Source organism: Cupressus sempervirens, chromosome 6 (genome assembly GCF_028749045.1).
Source record: "Cupressus sempervirens isolate cs-2001-9-10 chromosome 6, ASM2874904v1, whole genome shotgun sequence".
In the NCBI taxonomy this organism is placed as follows: Eukaryota; Viridiplantae; Streptophyta; class Pinopsida; order Cupressales; family Cupressaceae; genus Cupressus; species Cupressus sempervirens.
This window is the reverse complement of record NC_143123.1, coordinates 485,202,933-485,228,818: the sequence shown is the minus strand read 5'-3', so window position 1 is coordinate 485,228,818 and position 25,886 is coordinate 485,202,933. Positions and strand designations below refer to the sequence as shown.

General features: G+C 34.9%; 1 protein-coding gene across 4 annotated transcripts in view; it reads left to right on the top strand.

Moving 5' to 3' along the window:
• LOC149553147 (ubiquitin C-terminal hydrolase 13-like) overlaps positions 1 to 25,886 on the top strand; it is a 53,026-nt gene that overhangs the window by 16,278 nt on the left and 10,862 nt on the right. For all 4 annotated transcript variants that reach the window (XM_089788649.1, XM_089788648.1, XM_089788647.1 and 1 more), the window contains exons 11-20: positions 10,988 to 11,062; positions 11,797 to 11,875; positions 11,965 to 12,111; positions 12,268 to 12,348; positions 12,727 to 12,846; positions 13,077 to 13,199; positions 24,312 to 24,389; positions 24,788 to 24,876; positions 24,985 to 25,093; positions 25,285 to 25,353. In XM_089788649.1, the coding sequence (XP_089644775.1) occupies positions 10,988 to 11,062; positions 11,797 to 11,875; positions 11,965 to 12,111; positions 12,268 to 12,348; positions 12,727 to 12,846; positions 13,077 to 13,199; positions 24,312 to 24,389; positions 24,788 to 24,876; positions 24,985 to 25,093; positions 25,285 to 25,353 (970 nt within the window). The remainder of the gene's footprint in view (positions 1 to 10,987; positions 11,063 to 11,796; positions 11,876 to 11,964; positions 12,112 to 12,267; positions 12,349 to 12,726; positions 12,847 to 13,076; positions 13,200 to 24,311; positions 24,390 to 24,787; positions 24,877 to 24,984; positions 25,094 to 25,284; positions 25,354 to 25,886) is intronic.

The window sequence follows — 25,886 nt, the reverse complement described above, 5'->3', positions numbered from 1 at the left end:
CGAGAGCCCATTAGAATAAAAATGTATTGTTTCTAATGGTCATCTTTAGTAGGTTTTAGGTCTTTTAATTAGTTTCCTTTTTTGCATTCAGTTAACAAATCTCAGTTATAAACGTTATCCTGTACTTTTCTGTTTGGAGAGATTCGTTTACATTGTTTAATAGTGAAATATTAAACTAGCAACTTTTATTAACATGGTATCAGAGTGGGTCGAGGGGGTTTCCTTGAATTTGCAATTTTTTTAATAAAACAATTTTTTTTGGAAAATCCCCCAAAAAATTGAAATATTTTTAGAGGACTTGTGCTTTAGTTTGAAGCTGTTGTAATGGCCTATATATTAATTGTAATTCTTTCATTCAACACATCAAAATATTTGAACATGCTGTACCCAAGGAGGGTAGATGGGGTTTTTCAGAATTTGCCAAATTTTTAAAACAAAAATTCTGGCCTCTTTTGATGCAGTATTTTTTTCAGAAATTTGTTTAGGGTTTCTTTATGAAACAAAGTTGTTTAAGGCTTTTTGTTGAGAAATTCAAAATTTTCTTTTGTTTGTGCATTTGTTTGCGAATTTTCCCACTTGAATTTGTTCTGGTTTTTCCGTGATGACAGCACAGGCCGTGTGTCTTCTCTGGGCATTGTTTTGGCACCATTTTTTTGGGAAGACCTTGTGGTGTTTTCTTTTCAGAAATTTGCGAGTTTTTAAACAAAAGATTGTTAACCTCCTCTGATATAGATAATTTTCTTTCTGAAATTTGTTTTTGTTTCTTTAGGAAACAAAATTGTTTTGAGGCAATTTGTTGAGAAATTCAAAGTTTTCTTCTTCTGTTTTGAGCAAAGCTCGATAGTTTCTTCGAGGATTTCTGGCAGTTGCATCTTTTTCTTATGCGACGACTCTGTTTTGTTTGTTTTATGTCCTGCACGTGACCTCTTTCGACATTTTTCTGCGTTCTTCTTCAGAGTCTGCGCCTAGGATCATTTTGTGAAATGAGTTTTTTTTGCATTTTTGCTGTGACGAGCTTCAAATATTTGTCTCTGCAGATCTTGGCGTGGTATTGCACTGGGCTTTTTAATCTGTCTCTGATATTTTGATACCCTCTCTGTTTCTCGATTGTCCATGAATATCGTAATGGCTCTGTCAAAATTTCTTGTGGCTAGTGTTATTTTTGAAATCCTACCCCTTCCAACATTTGGGGTTTTCCTAATTTTTGTCCATTAAAAAAATCAGCTACGGGTTTAAAATAGTCTCTTTTAAAAAATTATTCTCGGTTTATAATTTTGCCTTATAAAATTCTAGTATCTAGGTTTTCTACTTTTTGTCCTTGAAAAAATTAGTGTGCTGGTTTTATAAATTTTTTCCCTAAAACAATTGTGTTATTGAATTTCTAATTTTCACCATAAAAATTAGTGATGGGTTTTGACCAAATTTTTATGTCAAAAGTCATGTATGATTTTTTTAATTTTGCTCCTTATAAATCATTTCTGAGTTGATGTAATTCAAGTTTGCTTGCTCATGCAGGATTTTGGTTGTCGGTTTTTATAACTTTTTCCTTAAAAAATTCATTGTTTCGATCTCTGGATTTTGCATGATTTTGTCGTAAAAAATCACGGGGTTCTCATTTGGAACTTTTTTTTAATAGAAAAAACATGATATATTGTGTTGCTTGTAATGGGCTTATAATTTTGTCCCTTACAAAATTAGTGGCGGGTTTTAAATAACTTTTTCACAAAAAAATTATTGTCTTCATCCTTAGGTAGTCTTCCTTTCTTGTACTACGAGGAATATTCAAGCATGACATTAGAAAGATTGGAATTGTTTGCTAGCTCAGCTGTGCCGACCCAACTTTTGCGCTTATGTGTATCTCCAAAAATGGCCAAGTTTTGGGCATCTCTTATGAAAGGATTAATGACACTTGATTTCAATTTGTTGCAGCCATGTGCCATGCTCCATGCATAACTCAATGGCTAAGGGCCGAGGAGTTGCAAGATCACTGATAATACACATTTTGAGCTTCTCAACGTCTCATCTGCCTTAAAGAATGAGCCTAGAGGACTTTCACTTTTTGGCAGGATTGACATTTCTCAATGTTCCAATGGAAGATTGTACAAATAAATCTACATTAGAGTACACAAAATGAAGTGATAAAAGGGATTGAGTTTGGTTTCCAGTCACATAGATTAAAAACCAACTTCATCCAACATACCATACCTTTACTAAGGATATTCTTTTCTGTTGATTCAAGTTTGATTAAGAAGTAGCCTTTTGGCAGAGATTTAAGTTTCATAGAATGCCCATAGTTATCTTTTTCGATCTTTTTGAATGCTTTCCTCAACTGGCCACTGATTTTCCCATTTTGAAAGAAAAAATATTGTGTATAAGGCGATGCCTTGACAGTTCTAGTTGAAACCTTCTGAAACATATTACACTCTGTTTTTGTTGATTTGAATTTGCTTGGGGGTTGACTGAATTTTGTCTATCCGTATTGGTATTAAACCATTGGATATGGGCTTCCAAAGCTTTTTTGGATGCCAAATTTGATTTATAAGCCAGATTTTTACCATCGTCTAGGATCTTTCAAGTTTAAACTCTTTTTTGTTTTGCAGTTGAAATCTGGACCTATTGATGTCATTAGTGGAATATCTGAACCCTATTTGTTTATCACTATTAACAAAATTCAATTGCCTTGTTGACTCATCATTATTGGAATATCTGAGCACTATTAACAAAACTCAATTGCCTTTTTGGATTTATGTGGTTTCTTTTTGCCCATGTAGATGATTTGGCATTTAATTTGGATCTATTATAGTTTGAGTGAAAATGATTCACATCCAGTGATTTTCTTTCCCTACTTTTCTGTTGGCATGTACTTTTCTTGTTTTTTGTAGTTTGGCAGTGCTTCATATTCCTCTCAATATTCTGTTTTTCTTCAGTATATTGTACCTTGGCATGCTTATTTTGTTCTTTGGTCCTTTACCTGATTTCACTTCTTTTCTTTTCACCTCTGTTTGTTGTCAGTCTTTTGTTTGTCTTTTTTCCATTAACTTTGTGTTAGTTTAATTACTATTCTTCATATATCAATTTTAAATTAGGTTTCAAAATATAACAATTTAGCTGATTAACATTTATTAAATTTTCTGTTTTTTTGGCTGGATATTTTATGTTAAGCAAGCCAAAAGCCACTCGAATTGATTGTCAAGCTCAGATACTTGTCAAGTTTTTCAACATTTCATTGACCAAATCCATTACAAAGGCATTATATGACTAGAATTTATCATCACATGTACAATCTTAAGGCTCCAGAACAACAAATCCCAATGATGGGTGAGGAATGGACCAGACTCTCTGAAATAGACAAATCCAAGTATAAAAATTGTTTAAAAAAATGGTTCTGAATGGAATAACAAACCAATAATTTTTACCAAGGCATATAACATATTCACATTTTTTACATTCAGCTTTAACAAACTGCATGTGAACTGACAAAATGATGTCATCCATGACAAAATCTGTATCTAGGCAAAATCCAGCCAAGAAGACCAAACAATACCCCAGAAATGACCGGAATATACTATTATTTATTGAAGTGGGAGGTCAAATTACCATTTCTACCTAAAACACCAGTTATGAGTAGCTTAAAATCAAGGAAGTTTTAGAAGAACAGGCTGGTGAGGCAAATTCCGTCAGCCTCACTGAAACTCACAAGCGTCCAGACTTTTCTCACATTTATTCAGTTCATCAGGCAGAGAAATCTTGTAAAGTCCTTCAAATCTTTATCATCACAACAGTTAAAGAAAATAGGAATAAAATTTGTAGGTAGGGATGTCTCGCATTGGCTATTTCCTCAATAGCTTGCTACATTTGTACCTATTGCTTCTTGACGACTTGAAAGTTGTCCAGAGTATAGTTGAAATAAGCTGCACCAGGGTATAATAATGTTGCTATAAAGAAGATTTGAGCTAGTCACTGCTAACAACATGGAAGAATACCTTGATGACTGTACGATATGAAACACATTCCTTCTGGCCCTAGTGTGAATTCCCAAAATTGTTCCTCATCAGCATCCTAAGCTAACTACCATATTCTAGGTACTGAAATTTGCAAGTGTGGAACCTAGTTTTCTGCTCGAGAAAGTTGTCAAAATCATTGATCATGTCTCTCTAGAAACCATCAGTTGTCACTGTTTTGCCTTCCCTATCTTCTTATTAGAAGACAGAAGAGTGTTGCACTTGTTACTATTGGTTTGTGGAGGATGCCAGTAAATCTAGTGGTTATAATAACCAAAGTAACTGGACTCGGACCTGGCCCGGACTCGGCAAGGGTAAGTCGACTCATGACCTGGCCTGGACTCCCCTGTGACTCGGCAGCGACTCAGCAAAGTGACAAAATGCTTGAAATTCAGAGGTTTTTTAGGATTTAAAGAAATTCCATGCACCCATTATTGAATAAAGCTTAAAGACACAATAACATCATGAAATAGAAGGTAATTTGATCACATACATAACATTCATCGATTACATAAGTACAAAGGTAAATTTTAGATGTATTAAGAAAATTTTGAAAACAAAAATTTAAAATCAGCCGAGTCAGATGAGTCAGCCGAGTCAGCCCAATTGACCCGCTGAGTCAGGGTCACAGGTCATTTTTACCCGGCTGAGGTAACTGGACTCGCTGACTCGGATGACTCGTCTGACTTGCGGTGAGTCTCGTTACTCTGATAATAACATACCTCAGCTAAATAACAAAATAGCCAGACCCACTAACGACCAAAGTCGAAAACTATAGATAAAGACCACCACCAGCACAAGAAATCTAGTAATACACAAGAAATCTAGTAATTGATATTGCAATTGTTCTCATTCCCGTGCCATTCATAGTTATGATTATGTTCCCTGGCCTTAGATTAAATTGTATATTAAATATACTTAAAATTATTCACTTATATATATATATATATAATTTTATCATTTTTACAATTTATGTTCATTAAAAATTTGTAGTTGAAAGGAGAATGATTAATCTTAAGAAAATGTAAATTCACCTGAGATGCTGCTGCCTGAAATTTGCAGTCACTGTGATCATCATCTTCAATTTTCTGGACAAGGGTTTGGAGGACATCATTCTTTTTCCAGAATTTTGGGTATTGTATGCTTTAACATTAGTTGTCTGTAGCACAAAGCTGTATATAATGGATGGATGCATCCAATGACACTACCTATTATAGAATGGACTCAATTAAAATAGTTTGGATTGCATTGATAGTCTATTCTAGTCTGACTGCATCATTGGTTTGGAACAGCGAGTATTCAAAAGGATAACATGTGAACCTGCATAAATTAATTCACACTCCAGATGATAATAATCCGATATAACTAAAAATAGAATAAACCATTAAGTTTAGGGCAACACCTTACAACGCGTGTAGAAGAAACTGTTTTTACTATGTCAATATTGAGATCAGTAACATACAATACACTTCACATTTCCTCCCTTGCATAAACCTTTCACCATGTTACCTGCATATGTTAATCGTAACTAGCTAGCAGGATGACTTACAAAGAAAATACACCCAATAAAATTAACGTAAGGGATGTGTGCTACATGTTGACATCACCATATTGTGCATGTAGTGGGAGATTATTAGAGGTGAGGTAAAGATGACATGGTGGAGTTTTCTTTAACAGAAGGTTTTATTTAATTTTATCTATGTATCTATTAATACATGGGGTACCATGTAGTTAAAGAGACATGGTAGGCCCTTAGCTTGGATAGGGGCAACCCTTTTATTTTTAAAATCAGACACCCTTGGGGACATTGCAATGATATTAACCCCTATAATTGAATAGGGTCCCTAGTCCATATGCTTTTTAGTGAAAACTTTCTAGCAAGGAAGGTTGACTGGGAATCAACTCTACAATTTTAAAGGTGTTCGATTACTGTCCTCACAGGTCACCGCCACCTTATTCTTTCACATTTGATTATAATACAATAGCAGCAAAAGTTGTTTGGGTAAAGAGCTGGCAAATGAAAAATATAGGGTTTTCTAAAAAAAAATGCAATAGGGAAACATATGTATATATAAATAAATCTAAAAATGAAAGCATAAATCTAGTTAGTTTAGGAAGTTTCCCTTTTTGCATTTTGTTAAGGAGTGTTTTGTTTAGAAACATCCTGTTGTAATCTCCTATAAATAGAGCCTTTTTTCTCTATTGTAAATTTCAACTTAGAATAAGTTGGTGAATAACATAGTATTAGACACAAAACACATTTTAGGATTAATATTCATAATCAGATAAGCATACACAATCACAGTGACCAACGTTTTGGTGTCAAAAAATTGGATGTCTTGGTGCAACACTTTGCGACACATAAACATCAGGCTGATGTTTCTATGTAATGAAGGGTTTTTGTATTGCAACTTGAGAGAAGGATGAAACGTTATGAAGACAAGTTGAACCACACATAACATTACCTCTTCACTTCTAGTTGTTAGGATTTAACCCAGAAAGCAGTGATAACCAACAATAAGGAAACATTAAAATAGAAATAAGAGACACAGAAATACAACTCTAGAATGAAGGAAATAACTCAGCCACACAACAAGAGGTCACTTTATTGATACTGAAATATTCAAGGGTACAATGCCTTTCGCTTGAAATGATATATATAACACAAAAGAGACTCTTCACATCACAACCAAAAGTCTCTTTAGTCTCCCCAAAATATGACTATTTATTTTTAAATACAATTTCTTATATTTCCATGCCTCTACGCATGTTGTATGACACATGTCTTAATATTTAATATTTCAATTTATCATAAATGCCATTTTCAGTTGAAGGTGACCATTACGATATTAATGCCCAGAGAGAGATCTCCATCGCAGCTACAATCTCCAACACTCCCTCTTAGCAAGAGAGAGATCTTTAGCTGAACAGTCCCACAAGGCTGCAATCAAAATGTCAATGATAAAATCTCATCACAAAGATCTTATAAAATTCATGGAATCACTCAACATGGAAAACCTGCAAGAAATACAACCTGCTTTCATCACAGATTCTCTCAATGTGAGATTGTCATGGAATCTCTCAACATGACACACCTACAAAAAACACAATCACCTTTCATCACAAACTTACTCAACGTGATGCTGTCATGAAATCTTTCAACATGACAAGTTAGTAAGCTTTACAACGAGCATTTTATCACAGATTCTCTCAACATGATACAGTCATGGACTCTCTCAACATTACTTCAAACTCCCATCATGGACTCTCTCAACATGATGTTCATTCCCAGAGTGAAAGAGTTATCAGGTTGACCTTATAACTATCATGAATAAGAACTCATAATCAGAAAAAAAATGCAATCACAGCTATGACTCGGTTCCATCAAGAATCTCAAAATCTATAATACCAATATATTAACAACATATTTAAGAAGGACGGCGATTCAAAATGACTCCCTCTTAACATAAATAACTTTGTTCTTCACAAGTAGATGTAAGCTCCCTTTGGAACTAAAACATCTCCCTCTCCCTCTAAATCAACATCCTTAACTTCATTGCTTCTGGTTGCGGGAAACAGTGGTTATTAATAATTAATGCCAAAGTAACAAGAATCGGAATCAGTAAGGCTGAATCGAATTGTGAATCGGCCACGAATCGGAAAATTTGAAAAACACTTGAAATTTAGTGAGTAACTTATTTCATAAACCCTTTATCGCTGATTCGATTCACCGATTCACAAAAAATCGTTTGGCTTGAATTGCCGAATCGCATGAATCGAGTGAGTTGCCGTGATTTTTGGAACTATGATTAATGCACACACGAAAGAGATTTTGACTTGAGCCTCTATGAATCAAAATGTATAATGGAAAACTATAATACTTATCTCCAAAAACTGAACAAAAAGACGAAATGTGCAGCTTCTTTTCACACAGCTTGAGCCCTCTTGGAATTTCTTTTACTGATGTTGTGACAGCATCAACTAAGAAAAATGAAACCGATGAACAAGATTTGAGCTTCGAGCAACATCAAAACAAAACCAGTAGCTTGCCAATATCCTTTGCTATTCTGAGAACTTCTGTTAGCCTCTTTCTGTGTAGAGATACACTCATACTTCCTCATGCACTAGTATGCATTCGCAAATTATATTGTCCAAAAATACACTTCTCTGAGCTATAAATGACAACACAATAGTGCTCACATTCCACTTTCCCCACAACAAACATACAAACCTTTAATGATTGACGGTTACCAAACATGTAGAGCTCAGAATTTCAAACGGCATAAACTAGGCACGGTAACACTTAAGTCATAGTAAATGATAGCAATGAATTGATGACACCAAGCTCCAATTCAATAACAATATTCACTGCCAGCAGAACATAATAACTGCATGATGTCAAGAAAGCACACACAAGGCAGAAGCATATTATCTGAGATATTCTACCGGAACAATATAGCTTGAACACAGAAAAGCTGTACAAAAACTAAAAATATCCACATATGAAATGAGTAGATGAGAATATCTACCATCAAGAGGCGGCACTCGACAATTTTTTTGCAAAAATAGAAGGCGGCACAGCAAGGCAAGAAGCAGTTGCCCAAGGAGGAGGATGCTATGGACTATCATGCAAATTGTGAAATGTCAACTCTCAATCGTCACATATGTCACCATAATCCTACATTGAAAAGAAAATGAATGTTGAAGGTGAACACAAATGAAAGTCAACTCACAAATTATCAATATTGAAACTCTTGAAGCTCAAGCAGGGACTTGGACTATGTGTCTTTTATTTAATATGTCCATGCTAACAAGCTCACCTGTTATTGTTGTGATGAGGGAATGGAGGCAAACAGAGTACATGCAAAGGTTTATAGGATTAACTGGATAGAAACGTAAAGGTAAAAGAAATGAAGCCATAAAAAAACTGTAGATGCACGACAAAGCCAAGGAATACGATGATGAAAGAAAATAAAGATAAGACAGCCAACCCATGGAATGACATGATTTAGGATTTACTCAAACATTACCAATGAAAAAGAACCTGCAATCACGGTATGAGACTGACAATACAAACAGACAACGCTGAAGTCAAGGAATACAAAAATTAACATTAAATCTTCAACATTAAATGCAATATATACCTTGCTGCCGATGCTTCTATTGAGGTTTCCTTTAGATGAAATCTTTGCCATTATACTTTGATCCTCAATACCTTTATCCTCTCTCAGTCTTCTTCTACATGGAAACCTCAGCAATATGGCCTGAAATTGTGAGGCAAATACACGAGCGGCACCTCAGACTTAATGACAAAAGACACTGATCTTGAATCAAGACAAAACAGGAATAGAAAATATGAGACCAAATAATCTCTGGAGAAAGATGCCGACACCAAGAATCACACAGAAGCATTCTGAGAAGTGAATAGAGCAGACACGCATGAAAAAACTGAATATGCAGATATACTAAATAAACAATTTCCTTATAAACTGTTATCAAACCTTGATCTAATACCATGTTAGGATTTAACCCAGAAAGCAGTGATAAACAACAATAAGGAAACATTAAAATAGATACAAGAGACACAGAAATACCTTGGGGAAAACTCTTCTAGAATGAAGGGAAAAACCTAGTCACACAACAGAAGATCACTTTATTGATAATGAAATATTCAAATTTATTGGAAATGAAATATTCAAATGTAGAATGCCTTTTGCTTGAAGTGATAGATATAACACGAGAGAGATTCTTCACATTACAACCGAAGGTCTCTTAAGATTCCCCAAAATTGAATCCTTATTTTTAAATACGGTTCTTCGTATTTCCATGCCTCTACGCATGTTGTATGACACATCTTATATTTAATATTACAATTTATCATAAATGTCAGTTTCAGCTGAAGGTGATCATTTTGATATTAACACCCAGAGATAAAGATCTCTATCACAGCTAAAATCTGCAACACTAGTAACGAGACATTCTGAAAGAAATGAAATTATAGCATTGTCATATTCATCAAGCAAAGCAAGGATATGCCACAACCTAAATTAGCGTTAAGTTTAAGCCATTTAATTAGCATATAAATTCAAGGATATGCCACAAGCTAAATTTGCATTAAATTATAGCATTGTCATATTCATTGAGCAAAGCAGTGAGATGTCACAACTGATTTACGAGGCAACTGTTGTAGAGAAAGATATCAAATGTTGGTTGGCCCTAATAACCAATCAATTTTCACAATACCAATTTGATTGTGCAGAAAATCAAGATAAGTAGACACAAAATTAAACTACGATAAAGTAGACAAAATATGAACCAGATACAATGAGCTAAAATATAACCTCAGAATATAGACTATTCGTGTATTGTAACAGTAAAATACTATCTCGTTGACGATTTCACCCCCATATTGAAGGTGGCTTGAGGGGTGTGGATGCATCCCCATTTAAGATCATTTTTTCCCATTATATTCATACAAGTTTCAAGGCAACTTTGATGGATTGTTTTTTCTCAAATTCTCTAGATTTTGAGTTTTGCGGATAAAATCTGTTTTGCTCTGCATAGTCCTAAGGGATTATAAGCAAGAGATGATCTGTCTTGATGCAGTTGGACATATTTTGCTATGTGTAAGTGGTATTATAAGCATCTTTTGATCTCTTTTGTTACATTGAACACATTCTAGTCTCAGGTAAATGATGTTTTAATGATTGCCTTTAGGGTGCATCTAATTGAGGTAGTGCCAATATAGGAATTTAGAATGATGGCAGAGGCATGTGGATGATATTAAGCACGGGTCATATGATGACATTACATCTATATGAAATATTTAGTTTATCAAATGACATTAGTTGAGTTATCTGCGTGATTTGCTTCTAGGACTATATCTTAGTATTTATAATTATTTTTGTCTGCATGCTGCTGCTTTTTTTGGAAAACATAAGAGGATTTGGAATTGTACCTGATCCATTTTTTATTATTGATGACAGTGTTTTAGTGCACAGTGGAGGGGTGCATGGTGGTCATTATTATGCATATATCAGACCTACACTCTCAGACCAGTGGTATGTAACGTTTTTAAGCTCTGGTTGTTGTGAATGTTATAGCCTTTGCGACTCTGGTTGGGAGAACAATAGGATAACTGCAGAATGTCTGGCACTATATGCATTGTAGAATGTCTTAATTCTTTTTTGATCCTGATAAGCTTTATTAATCTGGTTAATGAATTTAACTTTTTGTACGATAACTTTTTTTTTTGGATATAGATTTTCAAAAATGGGAAAAAAACAATGTTATTCATGTATTTAGCATCCTATTTGTTGATTCCCATTTATCTTGTTGACTTTTTGATCTAGAAGATGAATTTAGTTTAATTTTGTTGAATATATTACAAATCACCAAGAAAAAGAATAATTGCTCATGTTTTCTGGCTCTGTACTGCAACAAATAGTTCTTTACGTAGCATATCTACAATTTTTTTATTACTAAATTCAAGGCCTCATCTCGCATGCATTTTCCAGCAAGTTTTTATAAATTTGGTTGAATCAGACAAAGGTTTTGTATTGTGGGAGATTTTCCCAATAGGTTTTCAACTCGAAGTGGGGGTTTGTCCTGGATTGTTTTGTTCCATCGCTATCTTTCCATGCATCTGAGATTGCAGAACTATTGCTTAATCACAAATCTTATTGTGGATTTTAGAGATTTGTAATTAAATGGTGACTGCTGACACTAGAACTATGGATTTAACATGACAAAGGATCTGGTGACACATAAAGGAATGACCAAAGTTTTACATCAGGTTTAAGTTCGATGATGAGCGTGTGACAAAGGAGGACATGAAAAAAGCTCTAGAGGAACAATATGGAGGGGAGGAGGAGGTACATGTTGTGTCTGAGACTTTGAAAACTTCTTAAGAAGTTTCCTAATCAATTGCAATTTGTTAACATCAAATTTTATTTGCTTGCAGCTGCCTCAGACAAATCCAGGGTTCAACAACACACCATTCAAGTTCACAAAATATTCCAATGCTTATATGCTTGTCTACATTAGAGAGAGTGACAGGGACAAGATAATCTGTAATGTTGATGAGAAGGATATAGCAGAGCACCTAAGGGTGAGTGAGTTTTGGTAAAATTATAATTAATGGATGTTTGACTCCTATAAACATCCAACATGTGCTGAATGAAACCAAAAGCATGCTGGCCTATCGAAATAATAAATGTTGAAGGATCATTATTTTTGAGTTGTAAAATATGCCTATGCTTTGCAGGTGAGATTAAAGAAAGAGCAAGAGGAGAAGGAACAAAAACGAAAAGAGAAGGCTGAGGCACACCTTTATACCATCATAAAGGTAGTTATACTGTCTGCACTTGTAACTTTTCTTTATACATGTGTACATATTGCACTGTATTATTGGAGGTAAAATTTGGAAGTCTTTAATAATATAAATGAATTAAATTCCATTTTAAGCTACATTAGGATAAAGATAGGGGTCAAGGAAGCACACACAATTATGTCCTTTAACTGCATCAATTATTGCAATACAAAGAATTCCAAAGTTGCATTGATCATTAACTTTCTCTAAATTCCTTTTTCAATCTACTTTAGACTTTAACATTTGACTTTTTTCTTCTTTTCTCATGATATATATTATCTGTTGATGTCTTTAGAGATATAATAATTATATAGCAGAAAATACTGACCTACATCATTGTTTTCCTTACTCAAGGTTGCACGCGATGATGACCTTGCTGAGCAGATTGGGAAGGACATATTTTTTGATCTTGTAGATCACGACAAGGTTCGAAGCTTTCGTATTCAGAAGCAGACATTATTTACAGTTTTCAAGGTAATATTTTATGAAGAGAGCAACTCATTACGCACAATTATAAAATGTAATGAAAGTATTACCCAAGTGTCCTTATAGGCTTTATGTAATGTTGTGTAATTTTCTCAACTTTATTTGGGCTGTTCATTTAAATTTTTTTTCCTGGTTCAATTCATTTTGTGTACTGTAATTTATAACTTGCTATAGATGTTTTTTTGTTTCCTATGTTAATTGTATCGATACTATTGCAGGAGGAGGTGGCGAAAGAATTTGGCATTCCTGTTCAGTTTCTGCGATTTTGGTTTTGGGCCAAACGACAGAACCATACATACCGTCCCAATAGGCCTTTGTCGCTAGCGGAGGAGGCCCAAATTGTAAGTTTAATATGTTACCAAATTTGGTACATTTTTGTGAAACTGGGGCCTAATATTGGGTTGACCATTTAGTTTGTGCGTATCATAATTACTGATTGGTTAATGAGTTTGAGTCTGAAATGTTCAATATAATTATCTTTTCTCTAGTTCTTTTTATTTGTAGTCTTCAGAATGACAAAATAGATTATACCAATTGTTGACTGGATTCTTTAAAAGGATTTTGTTAAGAAAACCATTTAGAGATTTTTATGCATTATTCATTATTCTTATTGGTTTCAATTATATTAATATTTTATTATTTTTGATTGTTAAGATGAGGGTTTTACTATGATATTGCTATTTATTTAACTGTGTAGTTTTTGAGTTTAACTTTCATGAGGGTTCTATTGCTAAGCTGAGGGTTCTGTTTGGGCCCACACCCATGCAATATAATTTTTATCAAAGCTATAAAGAACAAAACCGGCATTAAGTTTAATCAAATTTAAACACCAACTACTTATGCAGTTTCTGAGATAATCTATGCCTCTCAGCCTACCAGAGAACAAAAGCAACACATTCACATGCACCATATCAATACAAAAACTAAACAACAAACAGATTATAAATGAATCTACAAACATGCAAGAAAGGTCAGTCAACAACTGGAGGCTTCTCCAGTCTTCTCTAGTCTGTGACTAGTAGGCATGATCAGACATTTCACACAAACAACACCCACACGGTGGAAGTCCTTTTTTTGTGCTACAGAATTTGTCTTTGATACCTCTGCATATAGGAATTGCTTGCTTAATACCAGTTTTCAAACAAATCAATCCTTCCCACAAAAGAGAAGGCATCGCAAATTTTTTTTGAGAAGCCCAAACATCCACCACAATGGATAACCTATAGCACATCCACAAAAAGCTAAATCCTTGTATTATGCCGCTAAATCCTCTTTTCGAGTTTACACTGTTTGAATATCTCCTTCATGTTAATGTGAGGTTTGTTCCAAAATTCCGATTCTCTCTTGAATAAAGATGCTCATATTAACAATGTAGATGAAATGTGTATCAAATGAGAAATCCTCAAATTCCTTCCTCATTATGGACTCACTCATTTATAATGATGTGATATGCTGGTTATCACATAGGGAGTTATGTTATTCATTCAATGGATAGCAACTTGACTTAAACTCCTTTAAACACTTCCAACCAAATAAATTGCAAAGGATAGGTTTTATAAATTCTAACTCAAGGATGTAAGACAATGCTGATGATGTTGTGAGCGTCTAACCAATCCTTGCTTCACTAGATCAACTAGGCATAGGAGGGTGCTATCTTCTCTGGATAGAGGAATGATCTTCACATTGTCAATGCTCATCCAAATACCTCATGAAGGCTCAATCTAAATGAACATCTCCAATAGAAGTTAGACACTTGCAATTTAGGCCTAGATCTAACCATGCATAGTTACCTACAATCAACAGTTACCAAAAGGTATGGACACCAACTTTACCATTTATCAGAATTCAACAATATCTTCTATTCCTCTACTTCCACCTCTATGTAACATGAAATTTTAACTTAATCTAATCTAAATGAGGAATTACCATACAATACTTAAAAGCAACACTGAGTAATACACCATGAAGACCAACAATGAATCATCAATTATGTTTATAGCATTATGGCAACAATTTCATCAATACTCTATATTTTTGCTGCTAGCTAGCTTCTCTAATGACCAACCTTTTTACAAATAAGACGCCTTGGCCTTTAATAATTGTTCAACTACAATGAAGGGTTAATATCTTAGTTGCCGATTCGTGACACAAATCTGATTCGGGCACGTGAATCGGATTCATGGATTTGGGATTTTTTTACCCCAATTATGATTCGTGGAGGATTTGTGCATATATGTATAAATGAAATATATATGCATTATATATACTAAAAATAAGAGAAATATACATAATTCTAAAGAATCTAAAATAAATCATTTCATAGTATGAATGTATGATTCTAGTATGCATCTATGAATCATTGAATCTAGTATACTTGATCAATGGTAAATTGATAATTAATCTATTTTCACGATTATAAAGAAAATCAACACATTCACATTGAATTATTCAAAGTGAAAGTTTGTAACATTCAAAATATAGATCGTTAAACTTAGAGTTTGTAACATGATTTACTCATAAAAGAGTCAAGAGTCAAGACTAAAGTTTTTGATTTAATCATCAAATGGATTTTCAAGAAAATTCGCATCAGAGGGGTACTGATGAGCTGCAAGTGCTACATCTGTATCAGTAGAGGAACCCAAACCACTAGTAGTAGAGTGGATTATGAACTCATAATTTTTGAAACTAGAGCCCAAAAATCCATGAAAATAACCAGACATAAGAAAGAGACAAAAACTGAAATAGAGAACACCAGAAATATCTTGGGAAAACCCTTTGAGAGTGAAGGGAAAAACCCAGCCACACAACACAAAATATCTTTATTGATAATGAAATGTTCAAGTGTACAATGCTTATTGCATGATGCGAATATATAACAATAGAAGAGACTCTTCATATTCTAACCGAAGGTCTCTTGAGTTTCTCATAGCTCCTATAATTAAATAAGACTCTTCGAATATGCATGCCTCAATGCATGTGAATGACACGTCATTTACATTTATAATATTACAAATTAAACTTTCAAGGGTCCTTTTCAACTGAAGATGACAATAACGATAATAACGTTCATATTTTCAGAGATAAAGATCTCTATTGCAGCTACTATCTTCAACACTCCCTCTTAGCCAGAGAGAGATCTTTAGCTGAACAATCACACAAGATTGCAACCAAAATGTTAATGATGAAATTTTATCCCATATATCTTATTAGATTCATGAAAAACTATAACAATCAATCACATTCATGAAATCGCTCAACATGAAACCTTGTAACAATTAATCACATTCATGGAATCTCTCAACATGAAAACTTGTAACAATTAATCACATTCATGGAATCACTCAACATGAAAACCTGTAACAATTAATCATATTCACTCAACATGAAAAGATTTGTAAGACTCACAACTAAGCCTTTATCACGGACTCTCTCAACATGAACTGTCATGGAATCTCTCATCATGACATCCAACTCCCATCACGGAATCTCTCAACGTGATGACATCATTGACTCTCTCAACATGATGTCATTATCGCATAGTGAAAGAGTTATCACAGCTGATCTTACAATTTCATTGTTGATTCCACATGAATGGAAATAGACATAACAAAACAAGACTTAGTTCCATTCAAGTCTCAAATTTTAAATACCACAAGCATCACAAGCATCTATGAGAATGAAAGGGGATTTCATAAGTACTCCCTCTTAATTATGAAGCCTCCCTTTGAAGCTAAAATCTCCCTCTAAATATCAACATCTCCCTCTTACTTAAATCAACCTATGGCCTTTCTTGTTGATCCTACAACGATGAGAGATAAGAAGAAAATAATTAGTCATAGATACTAATATAGTAGCATACTCCCTATGATATCGAACTTCTCCCTCTTGTAAATATCTACTCATGACTGTAATCAGTATTATCATGTTCATTAATCTCTAATCTTTAAAAAACACCCTGCAATCATGGTGTCTAAAATAAAAATAAAAATAAACATCCTAACAACATGCAACTTGAGCTATAATCCTTATCTTGTTGCATCCTTTGCAACCAAGAGAGATTATTAAAATCAATTATCAATGCGAAAAATAACCTCTTTTGAGCATCAATAATTATAAGAATACTTATCTCTGCAACCTCATGCAATTCTGTCACTCCACCATGGTAATGTTGTAGATGCTTTTCCTCCAATCTTTGGAATTGATAATTTAGTCTCGAGAGCGGCATGAAAGTGGGTGAGAGTGGACATAAACAAATCTATGTTTGTAATGACCTCCTTGTGCTTTGCAAGTGCCTCTGGATAGACAACAGGATGGCGACACAACGGCATTTGCATCACCTCCGACTCAGTGTGGGACACGGGCATATGGGCTTCTCCTGTTCCTGTTGCTTACGCAAGAGTGGATGTACCTACTGTGCATGTGACGTAGCACATCGTATCCATTGTCACGATCACACTAGAGGCTTGTGTGCACACCACTGTAGTCGTCAATGGTGCCCCCATGATGCAAGATATGATAATTCCGATGACCATCGCAGCAACTTGTTGAAGTTGATCAACAGAGGAGGAGATGGGGGGTAGAATCCCCAACTTAATCTGCAACTATATCCCCCTCAACCTACAACATTTGCTCTCCCTCCTATCTTCCGTCTTTTCTACGTAGGATAACTGATGAGGTATATTAGACGGTCAACTCCCTGATGCCATTTCATAATAACCAATAAAAAATCTTGATTATAACCTCAATAAAGCTCCCACTATAAATAATCTTCTGATCGCTATGATGGCTTCTCCACCACGAAACGTCTCTAAATGACTTGCAACCATTGCCTGACACAGGAGCAATCAAATAACCGTTATGAAAAGGCCACGTCAAAATCGTAGCTGCTAGCACATGCGTTATGAAAGAGTTGACAGCAACAGAATCGAAAGCTCTTTTGAATATTATTCAACCGTATATGATAGGTTCCGTTCATGGAGGGAGCACTGGAGGAGCTCAATTTCATCCTCGTGCTTTGAATTGGCAGTTGCAGTAGCAGCCACAGCGATAGTCAAAACCCTCTGAAGCGGCAAAAGTTGATCCCATGTAAATTCCTGCTCCTCCCAAAATTCCCTCCCAATTCTCTCATCATACTCTACATCCCCCAAACATCCGTTGAGTGATAGCAATCCAGAACTCTCTTAACCATTTCTGTCCTCACAAAACCGCCTTTCATTAGCATTGTACATTGAATAAACCGCCGACCTCCACATTGCATCCTGAGACCGCAGATCATTCAGAAACCACTTCATTCGACTGCGCATGAGCGTGGATCCCCTGCAACACCCAAACTGCGGTATCATCGAAACCATCATGCTCTGTTCAAATGCCATTTTCTCATCTTCAAACCCGCTTTCCAAAACCCTAGCAAAATCACCATCGCTGGAGGAGAAAAGACCTCAATATTATTTGCAGTTCGCTAGGGCAGAGAGTACTGTGGCGTCATAGGCAATTTTCCTCCATGGTTGGATCAAATCCTATGGAAGCATTTATCCATTAGAAATGGAGCGCACAAATAGGCCAGTTTTGAGAAAGCACGATAACCAAACAATTACTTCAAACATCAAATAAAAATATGAGAAGGTAAACAAATCCAAAGATAAGGGAAAGAAAAAATAAATACGTATCTTTAGTATTCTTGATTTGATAGAAGATGAATGGTCAAAATGAAGGCATCAAATGATATAGACGTTGAGCGCTACTCTCCCAAAAATGTTCTCACCAAAATTCTTTTTGCAGTTGAAGAAATCAAGACGAGTCTGTGCAACCTTTGAGTTCGAGAAGAATAACAGACAACTTTTCACAACTCCAAACCTTCCACTCAATCTTTTAAGGACTAGGCCTTCATATTTTTGATTCTCCCATATTAAGCTCTGGCACTAGTGCCCTCCAGTTGATCTCCTTATTATTGGAAACAAAACTACTGTCTTGAAACTTGTACTCTGATAATTCTCTCAAAATCTCAACGTTCTGGCTTTGATACCATGTTGAAACTAGAGCCTAGAAATCCATGAAAATAACCAGATATAAGAAATAGACAAGAACTGAAATAGAGAACACCAGAAATATCTTAGGAAAACCCTTTGAGAGTGAAGGGAAAAACCCAACCACACAACACAAAATATCTTTGTTGATAATGAAATGTTCAAGTGTACAATGCTTATCGCATGATGTGAATATATAACAATAGAGGAGACTCTTCATATTCTAATTGAAGGTCTCTTGAGTTTCTCATAACTCCTATAATTAAATAAGACTCTTTGAATATTCATGTCTCAATGCATGTGAATGACACATGTCATTTACATTTATAATATTACAAATTAAACTTTTGAGTGTCCTTTTCAGCTGAAGATGACAATAACGGTAATAACGTTCATATTTCCAGAGATAAAGATCTCTATTGCAGCTACTATCTTCAACAATGATCGTCCTCATCATCCACATCAATCAAAGTGGATCTAGCAAGATCTCGGATGGTCATATCTAAATCAGTAGTCTCCGGTGCTACATCCCAAAGCTTTTTGGGCCCCTTCTTGTACATTGGATCCTTCTGTGACAACAACCGCAAATTGTTGTGAATGAACACAAGGTCTTCTGATTTTTTTGGAGCCAACCTGTTGCGTTTGACTGAGTGGATAAAGGAGTGAGTACTCCAATTCCGCTCCAACTGTAGAAGAGCTGGCAACCTAAAGAGAAATTAAAAATTATCAATACAACAATCAAGATAAATAAATTAAATAATAAATTCAAGGAATTGAGTGTGTTAAACTTAAGCTTAATTTTACAAACTTACTTGGGATAGGACCTTTATGGCAAGATTTTGGAGGTACATGAAGGCTTGCCCGTGAAGGTACCGCCATTTGATGGCATCTATCTTGCTTTGGTTTGCTATGGCAATAGGGTGGAAATTCTCACCTGAGATGAAGGCAGCAAATTCACTCCTTACAATTGCCCCAATCTTTGGATCTTGGAATATCTTAACTAGTGCCCTCTTATACCCATTTGCAACCTCTGCATCTCTAAATGGTGGCACTCTACTTGGAAGGTGAAGTACATCTGCACTATAGTACTTGGGGATAACAAAAGACAATTGGACACTATCAAATATCAATAGCACAACCATTGGATAAAATAAGCACAAACATTTGATAAGAACTACAGTACCTCAGGGATAGAGCATATGCAAGGAGGTGCAAAAGTGTGGTCATCTTGTTCCATCGATGATGAACAATTTTTTCCACCTTCATGTAAAGGGTGTCCTCAAGATCATTCTCCCTCCTCTGTATGACCTAGGATATGATATATGAATAATAATTATAATTAGTGAATATGTCAATTTAAACTTCAAAATCTAGATATCTCTCAAATAAAAAATGGTTGTAAAAGAGCGTAGAACTTACCATTTTTATTTTTTCCAGCATAGTGTCCATGGAATCATAGATATCACCAAGGCATGGCTCATCACTGTCGGCAAAGCGAAGCATTGCCATTATTGGATCGGTGATTTCCAATACATAAGTCACATGACCCCACCAATCCTCATCTAGTATCATTCTTCTTACATTTAAGGCCTTTGCTGTATTGGAATTCTTCCAAATGCCCCATTGGGGGCTAATGACCATATGTTTCAATGCGTCTTTTACCTTCACAAGACGATTGTGTGAGAGGCAAAGCAGGTTTCAGCAACCTAAGAATATGTTAAACTTAAGTTAGTAATACATTTAAAAATTAAAACATGTTAATGTAAAAAACAAAAAAAATTATGGAATCCAATAATATTCAATTATATATTAAATATACAAATTTACTTTCAATAATTCCAAGTCCAAGAAACTCCTAAAAATTGCTTGTGACATGTGGTGATTTGTCGCAAACATTTGAATCTCTTTAGCTTCCTCATATATCTTTTTCACCCAATCTATTTTGGTGCCAATTGCTTTCATCACTAAATTGAGAGAGTGGACAGTGCATGGTGTCCAAAAGATATGATCATATGTAGACCCTACAATTATCCTTGCAGCGTTGCAAACTTTTGCATTATCCGTAACCACTTGGACAACATTATCAGGACCCACTGACTCTATGGCATCAATGAGAATGCGTGAAATAAATTTTGCATTTTTCACTTGCCCTTCACAATCAACTGCCTTAAAGAACATTGCCTCCTTAGGGCATACAACAATAACATTGATCAATGGACGGTTTTTACAATCTTTCCACCCATCCGAAATAATAGACACACCCGATTAAACCCAAAAATCTCTTATTGGTTGAAGTTTAGCCTCTACAGATTTCCTCTCATCATGTAATATGGTAGCGCACAACTTCTCATAATCAGGCTGTTTGTAAACACTGGGTGCTTCATTTATTGCTTGCACCATCTCCCTAAAATAAGTTGATCTCACAAAATTAAATGAAAGACCATTTGCAATTAAACAACGTCCAATTTTGTGATCAGCAATGTCTCTCTTTTCATTTTGGAATGCCCTATCTAGTGGGCCTCTCTTGCGGGTGACTGGAGATGGGTCTTCATCTTCATCATTTGTAGTTGGCATAGGCAAAAAAGGATGTGTTCTTGTGTTTGTTTGATTGGATGACGGTGTTGGTGTATTTGTTCTTTTGGAAGCACCACATTTTTCTTTTGCAATTGCTCTATTAGCATCATCTTGCTCTTTTGCTAACACTGCTATTTGTGCAGCTGGTAATCCCTTCATATCACTACCCTGACACGTTAATTCCTTCACCCACAGGGCTCAAAAAATGTAATTTCACTTAGGAATAGGAGCTTCTATGTTGTACGTTGCAATAATTACATTTCCATATGTATGCCCCACCCCTAGGACATTGTGCGACTCTTCTTGTGTGTCTCCATAAAGGAGACCCCTCATCAATTTTGAAGCTTGGTGATGAAGCCCCACCCCCACCTATTGAGCCTTGACTACTAATTGTTCTATTTTTGCAATCTAGAAAAAAAATGAAAGAAAACCATGCTTGACACTTGCACAAAAACTTGAAAATTTGGAAAATTAAAAATAAATCAATAATCTATGAAAGAACTCAAGAATATGGTTGAAATGCATACCTTAAACACTTCTTGCAAGGTATTTGGAGCTCCACAACTGATCTCCTTTGAATCCAAGCACTTTACTTCAAACTAGCAAGTATGAGAGAGCAAAATAGAGAGTAAATGAACTTGCATTATGACTTAGAGGGTTGTTTTTAGGGTTTAGGGCCTTTAGGAAAAAAAAAACATTAAAAAACTAAAATGGGCTCACTTTTTTACATTTTTTCTTGGGCCTTATTGTAGATTCGCGTGGAACCGTGCATGGATCCTCGAGGATCTGGGTAGGATCCTAAATCCTGCTTGGGGATTTGTCAGGATCCATAGGCCTGGATCCTCACAGATCCACACACGGATCCGGACCTAGATTGGACCCGAATCCGGATCTGGGGTCAGATGCACGAATCCAGCAACTAAGGTTAATATTAATGTGAAAGCAAGGGCCAAGATTGATCCATTACATATCTTACTTAGGGTTGCCACACTATCAACCAATTACATGAAGGCACCACTCTGTAGGCCAATAAGAAAATTACAATGCTTTTGAAAGCCAATGAGAGAATTGTACACTTGGAAGAATATGATTGAATGTATTTGCATAGGTGTAACTGGAGTTTTCTGGTTAGTAGAAGACAAGTGGGCACCATCTCAACATCGTTATCTTGTGGACTTGATCAGTCTTTTGGTGACGAGGAAATATCTCTTGATAGTTAGTGTTGCCAAGTCTTTGATTGTGATGGCAAATTTTCAAATAGCTTCATCTTCTCAATTTTTCTTCGTCCTTGTTCTTGGAAATTTTCCCATTGCCATGATTTGAATTTGATAGTACTTGCAAACTTGAAACTTCATCTTCTTGAAGTGATGAATTCCTTCATGTGGTTGAACCCTTCAATGTATGAAAATTTTATCTGATTTTTCCTATGGGCTTGCAAATCTGCTCTTTCTCCATCTTGATCTTGATGTTCGAATTTGGACTTCGATTATCTAATTTTGAATCTTCTCATTTGAAGTTTTGAGCTATCTCCTTTCAAATTCTCCATCCTATCATTACTTCTTTTTCACAATTTGTATTTGGAGACTTTAGTGCATGTCTCGTCACTTTCTTTTGAGGCTGGAATTGAGACATGGAGAGGATTTTAGATATTCCTATTTCATTTCAAATTGATTTCATCCAAAAGCTAATCCAATCTTTCGTTTCATGTTCTTGTTTTCATTTGTGTGAGGTGGGTGGCCTTTGCCTTAAGCTTACTGCTCTTGATCCTTGGTGAAAATATGGAGTCGAAGAGGATTTCTTTGGGGCAAGCAGAATCCACTTTGCCTAGAGGAATTTTCTTCTTTGCAACTTCACCTCAAAAGAGAAAAAAACAACATTATTGCATTTTCTTTCACTTTTTTTCACCAATTTGGACTTGGAATTTGGTTTGGCAAGGGATGGAATTTTGGAGGGTTAGATGAATTTGGATTCCTCGTGGGTAGGCGCAATCTGCCATGCCTAGAGGAAAGTTCCTCTTTTTCTAAACTCAGTGGGCAAGAGGATTTATACAAATATAACATTTAAGTTGCATATATTTTAAGTTATATTTTACATAAATAGTGTTAGGATTTTTGAGATAGGTTTCAAATTTATAGGAGTTATAATAATGATTCTAGATTTTGAGAGTTTTAAAAAAAATTGTCTGTCAAATTTTAGGATCTAATACTCTTTCAGCACTGTTACCTCCCATAACCTTTCCTACCTTTCTAAGGTCAAATCGAAGCTGGAATAAAGATTTTAAGAAGGTTCTAACTCATTTTATAACAGATACTTTGATTTCAATTCCACTTCCCTGTCTAACTAATCTGGTAGTAGTTGCTATATTACACAGCAATAATTATTTCAAGATTTTTTGTAGAATATTCTGGATACCATTTCAGTTTCTATTTATTAGTCCTAATTCACCATCGTTTACTTTCCCAAAATTACACAGCAATATGTGTTTGCAGGTCTAAATTATTGTTGATCATTGATGAAAGATAATTTCTTGAAGAAAATGATCATTATTATGTGTTGGTTGAAGTTTATTTTTTGTACAGATCAAATGCATAAAACTATACAAAAAATTTGAAGAAGATTTTCATTTACTATTTGAGCTTCATTGATACTTGTAGAACATTGAGTCATTGTGTTTAATCTTTACAAGCTAAAATCACTTACTTTAGTAATGGAAGTACTGTCTATTATCTTGGCTGCAATTTGCTTGTCTTGAAAGTTTATTACATAGCATGTCAGCAATGCTAACAAACAAAAGTAATTTGTTTGGTTTGGATTACACTGATGTTTTTTTATTTTTCCTCTTCTTTTTTTGTACAGGTTTGTCACTTGAGAGAGGCTTCTAACAAGGCAAATAATGCAGAGTTGAAGCTATTTCTTGAAGTAGAACGTAGTGCAGTAAGTTTTTAGATCTGAGATGAATCTGGGCATTTTCTTTAGAATTTAACATCAAAGATGATTCAGAAATAGAAAAATAGTTTCTCCAAGATTGGACAATATCTATGCAAGGTAAAATGGTAACCAAGTATCTCCATTGAAACTAAATTCTATAATAATTTTCAAGGTGGAGAGTAGTCATGTTTGGCGGAAGATTCATTATTTTAATCTGTTGGATTTCATGTTATGTACATTTTTCAACAATATTTGCTAAAGATATATTCAACTGCTCTTTAGGCTCGGTATATATGTGGCTAATTTTAACACTTGGAATGTAAATGTGAATTTGTATTTTCTGAACTGCTTTTTATTACTTAAAATTCAGGCAAATAAAGAGCTTTTCCATTTCATCTGTGCAGGATCTTCATCCACTTCCCCTACCAGAAAAGACAAGTGCAGATATATTACTCTTCTTCAAACTTTATGACCCTGAGAAAGAAGAGCTTAGGTGATTGCAGTTCTATGATCAATAATTATAACTATATTTTAAATCTTCAAGGAGTTTTTGATGGCCAAATTAATTTAACTCTCATTTTCTGGATATTATGGTTTGTAGGTATGTTGGCAGGTCATTTGTTAAGGCCTTGGGAAAACCAACTGAAATTTTAACAAAGTTGAATGAGCTGGCTGGTTTTCCACCTAATGAAGAAATTGAGCTTTTTGAGGTTAGAAGATTCACGAAGTTGTTTTTTTACTTCAGTTTTTTGTTGTATTACATTTTATGTTATGAAGTCTGTGTTAGCTGAGTTTATGTAGATGAGGCTAAATACATAAGCTAAGTTTCTTCTTCTCATAAACTCGGTTGTTATGGTATTGAGTTATATTTTACATGTTAGATAATTGATGTGATCATTAGGAAATCAAGTTTGAGCCAAATGTTATGTGCGAGCACATTGATAAGAGGCTAACTTTCCGTGGCAGCCAAGTATGTATATCATTTCATATGATCTGTCAAGTTTTACTTATCTTCTCAGTTATAGTATGTTTTGAAGAATAATGTTTCAGAACATATAATTATTTTTCCAAGTATTTTCATTATCGTGAAAGGAGCATCAATTGTATATGCACTGTAAGCCACCTAATTGCACAATATATAAGATAGGAATAGAGTTGTTCAATGACAGAGCCAGGTTAGCAGACTAAACTACACATTTCTTTGAGTGTAAAGCATAGGTAAACTACCTCCCATTGAATTCACCATTCAATATGTTGCTAGCCTGAGGTGACTAATGAGCCCAAAGTGCTGGGTTGTCAAGCTTATCCTTCAGACCTGACCATCATACCATTCAGTTTGTCATTTGTCTGTACATTGTTCATTTTAACTTTGTTGTACTGCTCACATCCCACCAGATGCATCTCACCATAGACACAGTGGGTTACACAGCACTACTATAAATCATATGTTGTGCAATTATGTGTATTATATTTCATATTCATAAAAAATTGATGCTCCATTCA